Source organism: Oncorhynchus gorbuscha, linkage group LG26, assembly GCF_021184085.1.
Source record: "Oncorhynchus gorbuscha isolate QuinsamMale2020 ecotype Even-year linkage group LG26, OgorEven_v1.0, whole genome shotgun sequence".
Taxonomy (NCBI): domain Eukaryota; kingdom Metazoa; phylum Chordata; class Actinopteri; order Salmoniformes; family Salmonidae; genus Oncorhynchus; species Oncorhynchus gorbuscha.
Window position 1 is genome coordinate 22,987,398 of NC_060198.1, and position 18,511 is coordinate 23,005,908.

The 18,511-nt window shown below is 42.8% G+C and overlaps 1 protein-coding gene across 5 annotated transcripts in view; it reads left to right on the forward strand.

Annotated features, from left to right (window-relative positions):
* Positions 1-18,511, forward strand: part of LOC124015044 (sodium channel protein type 4 subunit alpha B-like) — a 59,025-nt gene continuing 40,514 nt past the window's right edge. Inside the window, exons 1-4 of one of the 5 annotated variants that reach the window (XM_046329922.1) lie at positions 1-475; positions 16,237-16,377; positions 16,590-16,727; positions 16,981-17,099. In XM_046329922.1, coding sequence (XP_046185878.1) covers positions 16,246-16,377; positions 16,590-16,727; positions 16,981-17,099 — 389 coding nt within the window. In that variant the 5' untranslated portion in view covers positions 1-475; positions 16,237-16,245. Of the gene's footprint in view, positions 476-15,601; positions 16,378-16,589; positions 16,728-16,980; positions 17,100-18,511 lie in introns of those variants that run through there. The other 4 variants (XM_046329919.1, XM_046329921.1, XM_046329917.1 and 1 more) reach the window with 4 other exon arrangements.

Sequence of the window (18,511 nt, forward strand, 5' to 3'; positions counted from 1 at the left end):
CCTGTAGAGTTTTTTAAATTTTTTATTATATTTAAATGACGACCTCAGAAATGGATAGTCTTGAATGTTCTCTTGCATCCCACAACGTTTTGGAAGAGCGGGATAAAATACTCCTCAAGTCATGACTGCATTACTATTTCACTATTCCTGTAGTAAATGTTGCTGTCATGTCCTCAATTGTATATAAAATTACAAAAATTAACGTTTCGTAGTGCATTAGCCTATCTTTACTCAAGCACGAGAAACGACCCGCGGTTAAAAAGTGTGAGAAGTTTGGACTAAGTGATGATCCTACCTGAACGAACTCTCGGGTTTCATTCAAGACACACCATGCGTCAGCAACAGCTGTCCCGCAGCGTGGACGGTCTCTGAGAAGGAGGAAAGGTTATCAGCGAAGGCTTGAAAGAAGACTTACCACCGGGTTACTTGGCTTTTGTGGGAATACATTTTTTGTTGTTGTTGTTGACAGGACAAGGTAAACCAGGTTGGGTAAACAAAAACACCGAGTTGTCCGTAATCTTTTAGCGCCGCTGTGGGGCACTTGAGCGGTTCGTTTGCGTTGGACTTTTTGAAGTCAGTCTGTCAGTTGGGGCTTTGAACTTCACATAATCTTCTTGCTATGTTTACAGTGTGGTGCGATCATGACAACATGGCCGGTGGCTTTACAAGATTGAATTTATTCCTGCCAAGTAAATAATTGAATCACTGACATCTTGGAAGTTATTTTTATAGCCTATCTATAGAAACAAGTGTAGTGCCTTGGCTATTGCCGGTTTCCTGCATAGCCAAGCCTACACCTGTCTCACCCAAGAAAGGCTACAGTCGATTAGTTTACTCGTCTTGTGATCCAGTTCTATGATATCATGATTTAAATTACTGACACATTGGTCATTTTTATTTAACATGTATATTATTAAGCTTCCTAAAGACGTTAGGAGTCATCCACGGGTCATTACTTCCCCAGTGCTTCATAGCCTAACCATGTTGCTGCAGTTGCTGGTTAATTATGGGATATCGTGAACACAAGTTTATAAGCATGGGGTGAAACCATATTGGACTTTACAGAGTATAAGTTTGCTCTGTGATGTAATTTCATAGCCTTCTGATGTGTTTCATGGTATTTCAGCTGTCATCAGGAGGTCCTCCCAACACTGGTTTGTACACTGGATATATGGACATTTTTGGTCTGACCCCACTTGCGTGGATATCAACAAAGATTAAGACTATGATATATCCTTGACCGTGTTTTTTTTCTCTCAACATGCGTCATAGTTGACTGTGTTATCGAAAATACAACACAAGGTTCTCTCTTATAAGCCAAATGGCACAGCGTTCAGAGGTTTTTGGATTTAGCCAAGCATTTCCAGCAATAGCCTATAATTGCTGGTAATTGCATGAAAGAACCAGCTTTCTCTGTCCGTTCCGTTAAGTCATCCGTCATTTGAGATTCTGTTGCAGTTTCTCTCATTTACCAGGAAGACAAATCACCCTTTGGATGTAAACATACAGCAACACACACACACACACACACACACACACACACACACACACACACACACACACACACACACACACACACACACACACACACACACACACACACACACACACACACACACACACACACACACACACACACACACACTCATGGGGGACATCTTAACTTGGATCAAAGTATCGATACCATAACACAAGTACTGTACTGGCTGCTGTGAGATGTGATTTGTAGAAATGGCATGCTCAGCAGGTTAACATGCCACGGACATAGCACGGCGTTTATGCAATATCCACTGCTGTGACACAGGGGACAACTGTGTATGTCCCTTACAGAAAATGAATTAGGCCTTTACTACTGGTATGTGTGTGAAAAGCATCAAGATTGGCATCAGTGAATAACCAGAACGTTCCCTTTAACGTGAGGTAGAGCAGGCAATGGTGGAAACGTTGTCTGGCCAGCCCGTGCTCAATGTAGAGTGCATCTTAACTTGCATATGGTGAGTGCGTACCGTTTGTTAGGTTTTCACCTTTGTTTTACAGAGTACGTCATAGATGATGGATGAGTGCATGCCACATTGTGATTCGGAACTTCCAGTATAGTAGAGATCCCTCAAACTCAACTCTGGACCTCGAAGCCAGTACCAACACATTTTTGTCATTTTTTCCCCTCTAATCAGGGACAAATTTAGACTTGGGACGCCAGGTGGGTGCAATTAATTATCAGCAGAAAACTAGCAGGCTCCGGGCCTCATAGGGTATACCCCCTGGTATAGATCATCAAAATGGATTTAAAATGTCTACTTCCTTTTCAATCTCCTCTACTTGAATTCAATGACACATCCCAGGCCGGGAGCCTCTATCAAAACAATCAAGGCCTTATCAAATTCACAGGTCAGGAGTCAAAGGACACAGCATAATCCCAATTTGTCACATGCGTGTTTCTTTCGGCAACGTGAAAGATGGAAGCAGAAGCTGAACATTGGAACACAGTGTCCGTCTTTAACGCCTCATCGTATTGCAGTAGGCAGCTAGCTGGGCTTTATTTGCGTAGGCACTCCATCAGATTTATTATTATTTGTATTTATTTTTTTATCTCAGACTGGAGGAGAAGGAGACATGTCCGCCTATATTTATCTGTCTGTCTGTCTGTCTGTCTGTCTGTCTGTCTGTCTGTCTGTCTGTCTGTCTGTCTGTCTGTCTGTCTGTCTGTCTGTCTGTCTGTCTGTCTGTCTGTCTGTCTGTCTGTCTGTCTGTCTGTCTGTCTGTCTGTCTGTCTGTCTGTCTGTCTGTCTGTCTGTCTGTCTGTCTGTCTGTCTGTCTGTCTGTCTGTCTGTCTGTCTGTCTGTCTGTCTGTCTGTCTGTCTGTGTGTGTGTGTGTGTGTGTGTGTGTTCTCAGATTAGAAGGGAGAGGAGCGCACTAAAAGCACAGGACACTATCTCATCTCGCTGGAGGATCTCACTGTGTGTGTGTGTGTGGTTGGAGGGGAATTCCCTTTGATAATGATACCATTATATCCTGACAACCCTGTATCCAATCTCTGTCCATATCAGTGGTGCTATTTGCATCAGGGGAAATACCTCTCAGCTGGCTTTGTTTGCCGGGCATTCTGTGGTTTGGTTTTGTGTTGCGGCCCACCGTGCTGCCGTGCTGGTGCATTGCATCGGTGTCAGAGGGAGGCACATATTAGACTGTGTTTGTGTGTTAGTGCTGTGCAGTACTTCTGTTACAGGCAGAAGATATGTGTGGGGGTTTGAGTGATTTTGACAGCAATGGCTTAGAGTGTTAACAGCAAGTGAAATTGAGAGTGATTCTTTGCCAGTGCTACAGGTTAAAAGAGTTAGATGTGAAAGTTAAGCGTATGGGGCTAGAGTCTCTCTGTCTGTCTGTGTGTGTGTGTGTGTGTGCGTGTGCGTGTGTGTGTGTGTGCACGAGCGTGTGTGCATGCACGAGTGTGTGTGTGTCTGTCTGACAGAGTTATTCAAAGATGAAAACGCACAAAATGTCTGCGTGCGGTATGAGTGAGTATGACAGTGTCAGAAGTTGGTATGGGTGAGTAAGATCTTCTCAGAAGTCTCTGGTGCTTGGCGGGATGCCCCCACAAACAGGTACATGTGATGGAGAGGAGGAGGTGTTGAGGGGGTTGGGGGGGCCTAGAGGACACCTGCACCTGTCTCCCCCAGCTTGGCTCCTGTCTCACCTGCCCCTCTAGGCCCAGTTGTCTTATTTATAGAGATGATGGCTTCATTTCCAGCCACAAGGGGAGGGGGGTGAAGAGATGCTGCATACGTGTGTCTAAGCTTTGACCGCTGCTCCTCCAGCCCTCTATGCCAAACCATGCAAATCGGAGCCTCTGGCGTCCAAGACAGACGGAGGAGGCACGTCTCCGGGGGCCTTGCGCCGCTCCTCGATTGCCCTCATTAGACATGTACAGTAGATCAGGTTGTAACTCTTTTTCTGTATTATTAACTGTCAGCACTGTCCCCTCCGTTGAAGTCACATTGCTGGTGGAGAGGCCTTGGGCCTTGTCCTACGGCCTTGCCTCTTGTGTTGCGCCATCCTCCTGTTCGCCTTCCCTCCAGGGGACGATGTTGGCAAAAACACGTTGTTTTGTCATTTGGCGGCTTTCCTGTTGGTGGTCACTGACGGAGGCAAGAGGATCCTGTGGGGATCCATGGAGTTTTTGGTCAGTTTGTAAGGGAAAACAATTTGGCACTTGTGGAGTCGAGGAGGGCCAAGGGGGACTTTTTGTTCTCGGTTGAGTGTGGGCTGTGTGTGACAGTTAAAGAAGGCCATCTGACTTGTGCTGGTATGGGGTACTTGGGTTTTGGGGATAACCTGATGTGTTTCTAAGGTTCCTATAGCTGTTGGTCTCTGTTGTGGAATAGAGTAGAAAAATTACTTACGCAATTCGTGCTTTCATGGCAATCCAAACCAATACTGTGCTGGCTTGATTATATTTTCTTTCACATTGTCCTTTCCAGCATGGTTCCAGCAACTATGGTAGATGCATAACCAGGCTTGTGCAGTACAGCTTGGTTTGGCTCAGCTCAGTAGTGGGAACAGGGTGTGTCCCCTGGGTGGAGGATGAGGGTCAGAGGGGGTAACGGGAGAGGCAGGCAGGCGCCATGGAGAGTGGCAGATGCCTCATGTACACTTGGACCCAGAGTGTGTGAGAGTTTGTTAGGGAATCAGTTTTCTCTTCTGGTCAGCTCCCCATAGACAAAGGGGAATCTGAGAATTGGTTTACCAACTGAAGACGAGGTCTAAACCTCACACTTACTGTACCTATTTATGCATGGCTCCTCCTTCAGCATATTGTGCACTACACACACATCATGGCTCTACTTTGCAAACTCAACCATGTGCTATTCTCGTTATTCTTTTTGATGTGTGTATGTTCTGTTTATGACTGTGATACCTGTTTGGAGGTTATGTTATTACACATTTTTACATGCGTCAGATTGGCAGGTGAAAGGCAAATGTGAAAAGATCATGTCTGAACCAGCACAGAACAGTTCAGGTATTACTATACAGTACAGTACAGAATTATTAAAGAGGCCAGAAGGGACTTAAAATCCCTGGTGGGCAAGGGCTTGGAGAACAGCACGCAGCTGCCTCAGTGTCCTCTGGCCTGAGTGTGCTGGAGCTGGTCGTTCAGCTACATCTAGTCTAGATGAACACATTCTGCTGGGTGAGGAGGCTGAGTGGGGTTGACTAGTGGGTGACAGGGCGTTGAAGAGAGGGACGAGAGGTATGAGATATGGCTCCCCATGAGAGCAGGAGAAAAGAAAGAGAAACTCACAGGCGGGGGGGGGGGGGGGGACTGTGCTGTGTACCCTCTGGGGGGGAGTACTGCCAGCCAGCCATGGGGACAGAGAGAAGGAACATAGTTCCCAGTGTTTGTGTCCTTTACAGCCTGGGCCGACACGACACGCTCCCCGGCATGGTGTGTGGCGTCCCTTATCGCAGCGATAAGTGTATTTCTGACATGTCGGTGACGAGTGGCCCCCTGTGAGATGACGGTCCTGCTGTATTTCATATCACGCGGTGGAACAACGGGGACGACATGATCTCATGGAGTTCACATGCGTTATCTGGCGTGGCGAGGGCTCGTGGGTCTGGAGTGGGTGCCATGAGATGACTTGGCGCTTGACAGTTAGGAAGGACAGACAAAAGCTAGGAGAGTGTCTTCTGCATTTGGTCCAATCAAATGTTAACAAAAGGTTTTCTTGGTATTAAAGGGGTAAAGGGGTCAGTCGCTGCTCCTGAGGAAAACATCAAACTTTTTCGGCTGGTGGATGATATTTCTGGACATGGTTGAAGTTGACCCTGATTCCCGTGCCTCAGAAACATGGATATGTACCCAGCCCTTCCAGAGCGCCTCCCCCACTCTCCCCCACCCCTGTCGCTCTTGCGTGTCAGCGCCGGCAGCCTTTAATGTCTACCAAATTATCTTTGCGCAGGAGCCAGAAGCCTAAAGCTGTGTAACTTAGTTTCCGGATAGGAATACCATCACTCTGCATTCCCTGGCTGGCTAGTGTAACACACATCGGGTCTCTGTATCCTCTCTTCCACCCGCTTCTATCCCTCTGGTATGTCTCTTGTCAGAATAGTCCTGTAGACCGCGGCATGTTGACATGCACAACGTATAGTGCACTTCCGTGCTTACTGCTTAGCCCCATGCTTGAGATGAAGTTTATATAATAGCTTAGGCAAACTTCTGTGCTTAGCCCATGCTTGAGATGACGTTTAGGGTGTAGAATATCTTAAAGGGGTGATATTCAAATTACACATTTACGTACATTTTCTTAGCTTGAAAGTAGTTTATAGGCCACATTGTATGCAGCTAGGGTTGCAAAGGGAGGGTATATTACTGGAAACCGTTGACGTTTACCAGTAAACTACCAACACTATTGCGTTATATACGTGCCCACTCTGGTCTTGCCACATGTGCTCTAGCCAACAGCTCGCAGATACAGTGCGAGTAGGCTATGTACATTATGAGATTATTATGGATACAAGCAATATTATTTTTATTTGTCAAATGGCAGCCAAGCGTCCATCGTCATGTCAGCAGAATAAGACCCTCGATATTTATTGGAAAGGAGCATTAAGCTCACTTTGCACATTCACCACCCTATGAAGCGCATCATAACTTATTTCATCTGTATCCTAATAAACTGCATGGTTTCCCGAGCCGTAGTGGGAGGACCACACAACATATCATCACGTGACTCTGATGGTTATTATATCAATATTTGCGTATAAAGGTGTTTCCACGCCATTTCTCGCGTAATACATTTTACCGACACAAAAAGATCCCACCATGTCGAACAAATTGTCTGTCAGCATGTATAAAATGGTTTCTTCGGCCCCGTCATTACTTTTTTCATGCGTCAGGTAATTCAATCGCATGAAATAGTTGGATGGAAAATTGGTTTCTGTAATCTTGAGTCTATTTGAGGGACTATATGGAGAGCATGCAAGTGTTTGGCTAACGGTGTAAACATCTCCCTTAATTTATTGTATTTTATTAGTTAACCTTTATTTAACTAGGCAAGTCAGTTTAAGAACAAATTCTTATTTACAATGATGACCAACCAAAAGGCAAAAGGCCTCCGGCGGGGACGGGGGCCTGGCATTGAAAAAAAAAAATATATATATATATATATATAGGACAAAACACTCCTCACAACAAGAGAGACACAACACTTCATACAAGCACATCTCTAGAGTACTGGGCTGACTCGAGCATAAATACCACCCTGTAGAACACAAAGTCTAAGCTCTCTGCAAGGTGCCTGTTCTTCCTGTTATAGCATATGCTGACGGCCCCAGATAACTGATGCTGAGCGGCAGAGACGATTTTTGCACTGTTTGTCTTATTGCCTGTTGCTCGGCTGTTACATACAGTATCAAATGTTGTGGTATCAAATAGTGCCCAGTTTGGATGACTTCAGTTTCGTCTACGGCCCCCCACCCCTCCCCCTGGCTGCAGGTCATACATTGGGGCCCAGGGCTTTACAACTAAAGGGTAGTTACACATGTTAACAACTCCGTGAAGGAGGCCTCCTGACACAGAAAGGGCTCATAGGGCTCTGGTCAAAAGTAATACTATGTAGTAGGGGTTGGAACCAAAATTATATATTTTTTTTGTTTCAATGTTCCGACCAGTAAAAATAAGTTCTGAACTGGTTCAAACTAAAAAAAAAGTTATGGTTTATATCGTTCCTCTCTGTTCCTTTTAAAACTTTTTCTTTGTTTTACATTTAGCTTGACATTGAATTACTTCGAGCAGCTTGCTATGGAGCTTGCAAGCTATAGATGTTTACATGCTGTGGAAAGACAAGTGCAGGGCGCAGATGCGGCTGAACTTTGGTGGGTGGGAAGAGAGAGAGAGGTTGGGAGGTGCAGGTAGCCTACACAATCACACATGCTGGAAAGGATTTTCAGCTGGCAGGCAGACACTGGAATACGTATCTGAGTGACAAGAGTGAGGGCTTTGCATAGGTGCATCGTTGCGGTTTTCGTGAGACTGGGAAAAAATTCACACGATTTACATCAGTACTGCTCGTTCTCAGATGAACAGACGGACAGACAGACAGACAGACAGACAGACAGACAGACAGACAGACAGACAGACAGACAGACAGACAGACAGACAGACAGACAGACAGACAGACAGACAGACAGGCAGGTGGACAGACAGACCTCTGTATGAAAACGGAATTTGAATTATTTAAAGTTCTGGTTGGGTGCAGAGTGTGTGTTGTAGGCTCCATAGAATGACAGACAGAAAGGAAGAAAGACAGACAGACAGACAGACAGACAGACAGACAGACAGACAGACAGACAGACAGACAGACAGACAGACAGACAGACAGACAGACAGACAGACAGACAGACAGACAGACAGACAGACAGACAGACAGACAGACAGACAGACAGAATCAAACAGAGACAGACAGAACCACAGACCAATAGGACTCTTTTAGAAAGCGTGTTTGATTTGATTATGTTAAATGTCTTGTTGCTGTGCTGGGTGCGTGCTGCAGACTTCACAGGAGTGAATGATCTGGAAGTGGCCTGTTTCATAGCAGTAGACCAGGACCAGAATGGAGCCTAATAGTTGTGGGAAACCAGAGGCAGCCATCCATCTCTGCCAGGATAAACGCAAGACAAATTGGGAGCGACATGTTGGAAGGAGGAGGGGAGGGGAGGATAGAGGGGTTGTCACAGGCCAGGCACATACATTAAGGAGGGAGGGGTTGGCATGTGTGTGTGTTGAAGGAAGCAGTCAAGTGCTAGGAGAGGGGCAGGGGTAAATGGGGGGTGGAGGGGGCTAGAACGTGTAAACAGAGTGGATAGGATTTTAACCCCATGCGAAATAGAATGTGGCAGAGTTCTGAGCTGTCAGAAAGCTCTGAGCCGGAATGCCAACGGCCTGTTTATCGGCACGATGTAAGGCAGGGAGGGAGCGGAGGGCTAGCGGGTGAGGAGCTAGGAATGAGCAGAGTCATCGCCGGTACTGTAACCCGACGCCTTACCATGATTGTCTGTAGCAGCTGGGCAGCCACCATGTAGAGAAGGGTACTGGTAGAAGAACCACACTCCCCTGGAACCATTTACTTTCCTAGGCCAGCCATGATATGATCCAGGCAGGCCCACTCCATCCTCTAACGTGAGGTCTCTACATTGACCTCAGGGGTAAAAAATCATGCAAATCTGGATAGTCACTCACCCTCATCATGACAACATCCCAACCATTGGTGGTCGGTGCTGTTTCTATTACAGCATATTGGATGACTGTCATTCATATTCCATTCACCCAGCTCAATGCTTGAATTTTCCCTATACCCATCATGAGGTTTCTACAACCTAGCCCACAAATGAAAGTTTACAACATACACTACTGGTCAAACATTTTAGAATACCTACTCATTCAATGTTTTTTCTTTATTTGTACTATTTTAACATTGTAGAATAATAGTGAAGACATCAAAACTATGAAATAACACATGGAATCATGTAGTAGCCAAAAAGTGTTAAACAAACCAAAATATGTTTTATATTTGAGATACTTCAAAAACAACCTTTTGCCTTGATGACAGCTTTGCACACTCTTGGCATTCTCTCAACCAGCTTCACCTGGAATGCTATTCCAACAGTCTTGAGGGATTGAGGAGGCCAGGTCATCTGATGCAGCACTCCATAACTATCCTTCTTGGTCAAATAGCCCATACACAGCCTGGAGGTGTGTTTGGTCATTGTCCTGTTGAAAAACAAATGATGGTCCCACTAAGCCCAAACCAGATGGGATGGCGTATCACTGCAGAATGCTGTGGTAGCCATGCTGGTTAAGTTTAATTTGAATTCTAAAAAAATCACAGACTGTCACCAGCAAAGCACCCCCGCCCCATAACACCTCCTCCTCCATGCTTTACGGTGTGAAATAGACATGCTGAGATCATCCATTCACCCATACCGCCTCACAAAGACACAGCGGTTGGAACCAAAAATCTCCAATATGGACTCCAGACCAAATGACAAATTTACACAGGTCTAATGTCCATTGCTCATGTTTTTTATTCCAAGCAAGTCTCTTCTACTTATTGGTGTCCTTTAGTAGTGGTTTCTTTGCTGTAATTCGACCATGAAGGCATGATTTACACAGTCTCCTCTGAACAGTTGATGTTGAGATGTGTCTGTTACTTGAACTTTGTGAAGCATTTATTTGGGCTGCAATTTCTGTGGCTGGTAACTCTAATGAACTTATCCTCTGCAGTAGAGGTAATTCTGGGTCTTCCTTTCCCGTGGTGTTCCTCATGAGAACCAGTTTTATCATCTCGCTTGATGGTTCTTGCGACTGCACTTGAAACTTTCAAAGTTCTTGAAATGTTCCGTATTGACTGACCTTCATGTCTTAAAGTAATGATGGACTGTCGTTTCTCTTTGCTTATTTTAGCCTTTCTTGCCATAATATGGACTTGGTATTTTACCAAATAGGACTACCTTCTGTATCACCCCCACCTTGTCACAACACAACTGATTGGCTGAAACGCATGAAGAAGGAAAGAAAATCCACAAATGTACTTTTAAGAAGGCACACCTGTTAATTGAAATGGTTGAGAGAATGTCAAGTGTAAGCAAAGTTGTCATCATTGAAGAACCTGAAATAGAAAAAATAGATTTTGATTTGTTTAGAAATGTTGGTTACTGCGTGATTCCATGTGTGTTATTTCATAGTTTTGAGGTCTTCACTATTATTCTACAATGTAGAAGAAAAACCTTTGAATGAGTAGGTGTTCTAAAACTTTTGACCGGTAGTGTATATATATACTACGAAATATAGCTAGCTCTCTATCTCTCTCTCTCTTGCTTCACCTTAATTTTGGAAGAAATTCATTTGTTCAAAACTATTGTCCTTCTCTCTGTTTGAGTCAACTACTCACCACATTTTATGCATTGCAGTGCTAGCTAGCTTTATCTTATGCTGTCAGTACTAGACATTCTCTGATCCTTTGATTGGGTGGATAACACGTCCGTTCATCCTGTAAAAGCTCTGATAGGTTGCTGGACGTCCTCCGGAAATGTTTTAATAATTATTGTGTAAGTCGATGGAAGGGGGGGGGGGGGAGAACCATGAGCCTCTCTGTTGCAGAGGGACAGAATCTTATTATTGAGGTTTTCTGCAAAGACTTGGGGCTTTGGATTTAACCTCACACAATTGTTATCTTCCTAACATGCTTACTGGTAAATAGATTTGGGGAGATAATCAAGTGATCAGTCTGTAGTCTAAAGATTATACATAAAACAACTATTAGAATAATGATGTAGAACAAGCTCATCATCCGTCATTATAGCTATGCAAACTGCATAAAATAATTTGTTGACTGATTTAGCTCATCAAGGCAATCCCTCATGTCCAATAGTGTTGCAATTCTGATCTCTGATCCTCCTGTGATCCAAAGCTGAGCTTGGCGCAGAGCAGGCTTTTACACTGAGCACAGCCCTTGTGTGGATAGAATCACGTACTTGTGAAGTCGATAGGAAGTATTAGGGACAGTCCAAGTAAGGACAAAATCACTGTCCTCGAGTTGTGGACAATATGGGACAGTCTGACAGCTCTGTAATTACTTCTCATACAGTCACCTCGAAGTGCTGCGATCGTGAACATGTAGTTTCACTTGAACTAGATAATATTGAGATTTTATACACAATGTCCAATAAGTCTTGCAGCTGCAATTAACATAAATAGTAATTGCAGTAATAAACATCAAAGACAACTTAACTAGCCATAATATAGGAAGCTTTCTGCAACAATTCACTCTTTACATTCCAGACCGTGTCTGTTCAGTGACTTGACTGTAACCCAGTGATCCACTGGCCTTGATTTCTCTAAGAACTACCCATCATGAAGTGGCTCCATTCAGTAGAACAATGTCCCTGTGCCCCCTGCTACGACACATCCACACGGGTAGAGAAGTTAGACTATGGGTGCGGGTGTGCAACTAGAATGTGAACTTTTTTTTCCCGACCTGTATGGGGCTGGAGGTGGAACTTTTGTCTTAATCCAGCAAAATGTCAAGAGGAAATGGGTTTGATTGTCTCAGCCAAAGTCGACAGGTTTTGTTGTGCTAAGTAACATTTTATCTACGTATATTCTATTGTGATGATTTTATCCTGGATTTTGTCAATATTTTGTGATGAGTACAGCAAAGCAGATATTCAACGCATTATTTTACAATCTTTAACACATTATTTTACAATCTTTAACACATTATTTTACCATGTTTAACACATTATTTTACAATCTTTAACACATTGTTTTACAATCTTTAACACATTATTTTACCATCTTTAACACATTATTTTACAATCTTTAACACATTATTTTATCATCTTTAACGCATTATTTTACAATCTTTAACACATTATTTTATCATCTTTAACGCATTATTTTACAATCTTTAACACATTATTTTACCATCTTTAACACATTATTTTACAATCTTTAACACATTATTTTATCATCTTTAACGCATTATTTTACAATCTTTAACACATTATTTTACCATCTTTAACACATTATTTTACAATCTTTAACACATTATTTTATCATCTTTAACGCATTATTTTATCATCTTTAACACATTATTTTATCATCTTTAACGCATTATTTTATCATCTTTAACGCATTATTTTACAATCTTTAACACATTATTTTACCATCTTTAACACATTATTTTACAATCTTTAACACATTATTTTATCATCTTTAACGCATTATTTTACCATCTTTAACACATTATTTTACCATCTTTAACACATTATTTTACCATCTTTAACACATTATTTTATCATCTTTAACACATTATTTTATCATCTTTAACGCATTATTTTATCATCTTTAACGCATTATTTTACAATCTTTAACACATTATTTTACCATCTTTAACACATTATTTTACAATCTTTAACACATTATTTTATCATCTTTAACGCATTATTTTACAATCTTTAACACATTATTTTACCATCTTTAACACATTATTTTACAATCTTCAACACATTATTTTACCATGTTTAACACATTATTTTACAATCTTTAACACATTGTTTTACCATCTTTAACACATTATTTTATAATCTTTAACACATTATTTTACAATCTTTAACACATTATTTTACAATCTTTAACACATTGTTTTACAATTATTGCATCTGGAAGTTTTGAGAAATGATATGATACAAATTTGTATTTCCTTGATTAATCAACTGGAACATAACTTTAAAAAAATGTTTTTGTTGTTCAGTAACCGAGCGTGACGTCTGTGTGTGTGCGTGCATCAGTGGAGATTTTAGCATGCACAGTTGAAGTCGGAAGTTTGGAGTCATTAAGACTAGTTTTTAAACCACTCCACAAATGTATTGTTAACAAACTATAGTTTTGACAAGTCGGTTAGGACATCTTCTTTGTGCATGACACAAGTAATTTTTTCCAACAATTGTTTACAGACAGATTATTTCACTTATAATTCAATGTATCACAATTCCAGTGGGTCAGAAATTCACATATACTAAGTTGACTGTGCCTTTAAACAGATTGGAAAATTGCAGAAAAAGATGTCATTGCTTTAGAAGCTTCTGATAGGCTAATTGACATCCTTTGAGTCAATTGGAGCTGTAGCTGTGGATGTACAGTGCCTTGCGAAAGTATTCGGCCCCCTTGAACTTTGCGACCTTTTGCCACATTTCAGGCTTCAAACAAAAATATATAAAACTGTATTTTTTGTGAAGAATCAATAACAAGTGGGACACAATCATGAAGTGGAACGACATTTATTGGATATTTAAAAAAAAAAAAAAAAATCAAAAACTGAAAAATTGGGTGTGCAAAATTATTATATATACAATGGGGCAAAAAAGTATTTGGTCAGCCAACAATTGTGCATTTAAAACTTTTTTAACAAATCAAAAACTGAAAAATTGGGCATGCAAAAATTATTATATATACAATGGGGCAAAAAAGTATTTAGTCAGCCAACAATTGTGCATGTTCTCCCACTTAAAAAGATGAGAGAGGCCTGTAATTTTCATCATAGATACACTTCAACTATGACAGACAAAATGAGGGGAAAAAATCCAGAAAATCACATTGTAGGATTTTTTATGAATTTATTTGCAAATTATGATGGAAAATAAGTATTTGGTAACCTACAAACAAGCAAGATTTCTGGCTCTCACAGACCTGTAACTTCTTCTCTAAGAGGCTCCTCTGTCCTCCACTCATTACCCGTATTAATGGCACCTGTTTGAACTTGTTATCAGTATAAAAGACACCTGTCCACAACCTCAAACAGTCACACTCCAAACTCCACTATGGCCAAGACCAAAGAGCTGTCAAAGGACACCAGAAACAAAATTGTAGACCTGCACCAGGCTGGGAAGACTGAATCTGCAATAGGTAAGCAGCTTGGTTTGAAGAAATCAACTGTGGGAGCAATTATTAGGAAATGGAAGACATACAAGACCACTGATAATCTCCCTTGATCTGGGGCTCCACGCAAGATCTCACACCATGGGGGGGGGGGGGTCAAAATGATCACAAGAATCCCAGAACCACACGGGGGGACCTAGTGAATGACCTGCAGAGAGCTGGGACGCCGCCAGGGACTCAAATCCTGCAGTGCCAGACGTGTCCCCCTGCTTAAGCCAGTACATGTCCAGGCCCGTCGGAAGTTTGCTAGAGAGCATTTGGATGATCCAGAAGAAGATTGGGAGAATGCCATATGGTCAGATGAAACCAAAATATAACTTTTTGGTAAAAACTCAACTCGTCGTGTTTGGAGGACAACGAAGGCTGAGTTGCATCCAAAAAACACCATACCTACTGTGAAGCATGGGGGTGGAAACATCATGCTTTGGGGCTGTTTTTCTGCAAAGGGACCAGGACGACTGATCCGTGTAAAGGAAAGAATGAATGGGGCCATGTATCGTGATATTTTGAGTGAAAATCTCCTTCCATCAGCAAGGGCATTGAAGATGAAACGTGGCTGGGTCTTTCAGCATGACAATGATCCCAAACCGCCCGGGCAACGAAGGAGTGGCTTTGTAAGAAGCTTTTCAAGGTCCTGTAATGGCCTAGCTAGTCTCCAGATCTCAACCCCATAGAAAATCTTTGGAGGGAGTTGAACGTTGCCCAGCAACAGCCCCAAAACATCACTGCTCTAGAGGAGATCTGCATGGAGGAATGGGCCAAAATACCAGCAACAGTGTGTGAAAACCTTGTGAAGACTTACAGAAAATGTTTGACCTCTGTCATTGCCAACAAAGGGTATATAACAAAGTATTGAGATAAACTTTTGTTATTGCCCAAATACTTATTTTCCACCATGATTTGCAAATAAATTAATAAAAAATCCTACAATGTGTTTTTTCTGGATTGTTTTTCTCATTTTGTCTGTCATAGTTGAAGTGTACCTATGATGAAAATTACAGGCCTCTCTCATCTTTTTAAGTGGGAGAACTTGCACAATTGGTGGCTGACTAAATACTTTTATGCCCCACTGTATATATCTTCTACATTGTTTGCAAATTGATATTTGACACGGATGAATGCTAAAATAACATGCAAAACAGGCAAGCCCCCCCCCCCCCTCTATGTCTATATTTTTTTGGGGGAAAAAATTTGGCAAAAAATGTGGGACTCAAAGCCCGTCCTGCCCTGAATGACTGGTTACCACTGGCATGCATGCCTGTGGAGCCACCAGCCACACTGCCTTGGTACGGTCAAAATAATATTATTTAGAAGTTGTCTTGTCATTGTAAAGGAGTTTCCGTTGACGAAAGGGAAGAGGATTCTGTAAAGTGGTTTCAAGGCTACGGATTGTTGTAAAAAGTGCAGATGAAGGCTTGGCTGCTCAAAAACACAGAAAAGGACCCACATGTCTGAGTTCACATTTCAGCTGAAGCTGCCGCACAGTGTCCTCACCCAGTCTTTTCTCTTTGTACCTGTCCCTCTCCATGAAATACCCTAATGAAACAATATGCCAAAACATGTTTTAAATAATGCATTTTAAAGATGTATTTTTTCAACTTCTATTTTCATGCCTAATATCTTTTCATCTTCCTGATCCATCCCTCCAACTCACAGCACACTAGTTAAATAAAGGTTACATTTAATAAAAAAACACCTGCTGAGAGACCCCGGTGTGGTTGCATTTCTCGCCCAGCAGAATGCCAAGATGGTCGCCCTGCTCCCTCCCACAGGCACCGAAGTGTTTCGCCGCTTCACCCTTGAGTCGCTGGCGGAGATCGAGAGGCGGATGGCCGAGGAAGCAGAGGAGCAGGAGAGAAAAAAGGCCCTGAACATTGAGGTACATTTAACATTTCAGTCATTTTGCAGACACTCCAGATTCCAGAGTGACTTCACAATCAGTGGATTTAAGTGAGGTAATTCAAATGTCCATATATCACAGTCAAGCCATTGCAAGTTAAACTTGCTTTCAAAATAGCAGCTATCCGCAAAATCAGTGCTCGTAAGAAATGGTAAAGTGTTTGTAATCATTTTTTTCAATCCTTTCCGGAGGTGGCAGAGGAGGACCTGCCAAAGCCAGCCGTCGACCTGGAGGCCGGAAAGGCCCTGCCATTCATCTACGGAGACCCGCCACCTGAGCTGTTCAACACGCCTCTGGAGGAACTGGATCCTTTCTACAAATCACACAAAGTGAGCACTGCAGCCCATGTCCCTTAGTGGCCTGAGGGCTGAGTGTCCACATAACCAGACATCATCACAAAGTCATTTCCTTTACACTGAGCTCAAATCAGAGGTGGATTTACACATTCCAAATAATATTATTATATTGTTATTATTCTATGTTGCTTATATCCTTGAGACAAACATCAATACATTCAATTAAAGTACAGATAATATTGGACTTCAAATATTTCTTCACTGATCTTTACTTCTTGTTTTTCAGACCTTTATCGTCATCACCAAAGGGAATACAATCTTCAGGTTCAACGCTGAGCCTGCCTGCTATATTCTAACACCCTTCAGTATTCTCAGGAGAGGATCCATCAAAATTCTCATACATTCATATCCTTTCAATATAAATATCTCACTGATCTACATTATACATAAATATAACTTAGAATCTTGCTGAATGTTCAGAGTCCAAGAAATGTGCTACGGTGTGTGTGTGTGTGTGTGTGTGTGTGTGTGTGTGTGTGTGTGTGTGTGTGTGTGTGTGTGTGTGTGTGTGTGTGTGTGTGTGTGTGTGTGTGTGTGTGTGTGTGTGTGTGTGTGTGTGTGTGTGTGTGTGTGTGTGTGTGTGTGTGTGTGTGAGTGTGTTGGTGAGTGTGTGTGCATGTGTGCAAAGGTGTGGAGAGTCAGAGCAGGTGGTTAGTCCAGTTCAGCAGTGTTCAGCAGTCTGATGTCCTGTAGATAGAAACTGTCTCTGAGCCTGTTGTTATCAGACCTCATGATCCGAAACCATTTGCCCGACAGTAAGGGAGTGAACAGCTCGAGGCTGGGGTGTGTGGGGTCCTTGATGATGCTGCTGACCTCTTCACCATTTTGAGTAGATGTCCTGGATGTGTGGGGGCACTGAGCCATCTTCACTACACACTGGAGGGCCTTGCAGTCATGGATGGAACAATTCCTGTATCAGGCCGTGATGCAACTAGTCAGGATGCTCTCGATGGTGTAGCAGTAGTATATGAAGAGGACCCGGGTTGCATTGTGAATTTCTTCAGACACCTTAGGAAGTAGAGACTGTTGCGCCCTCTTGACAAGAGTGGTGGGGTTGTTGGTCCATGTCATGTCTTTGGTGATGTGAACACTGAGGAACTGAAAACTGCTGAGTCTCTCTACTGCATTCCTGTTGATGTGGATCGGGCATGTTCACTCCTCTGCTTCCTGAAGTCAATAATCAACTCTTTTGTTTTGCTGACTTTGAGGGAGCGGTTGTTGTCCTGGCACCGCAATGCCAGTTCACTTACCTCCTCCCTATATGCTGACTTGTCGTTGTTGGTTCAGGCTTACAACCTTGATGATGGAGTTGGTGTCGTACACAGGGAGCAGAACAGGGAGTACAGCAGAGGGCTGAGGACACACCCCTGGGGGGCCCCTGTGTTAAGAGTCAGTGTGGAGGAGGTGTTGTTGCCAATCCTCACAGTCTGTGGTCTGCCCGTCAGGAAGTCCAGCATCCAGTGCAGAGAGTGGTATCCAGACGCAGAGTTTTGAGCTTGGTGTTAAGTTTGGAGGGAACAACAGTGTTGAATGCTGAACTGTAGTCAATGAACAGCATCCTCGCATAGGTGTTCCTTTTGTTCAGATGTGTTAAGGCCGTGTGAATAGCAATGGAAATGGCATCTTCTGTCGATCTGTTGGAACGGTAGGCAAATTGGAGTGGGCCCACTGTGCCTAGCATGCTGGCCTTGATGCGGTCCATGACCAGCCTCTCTAAGCACTTCATGACGACCGGGGTGAGCGTGATGGGACTATAG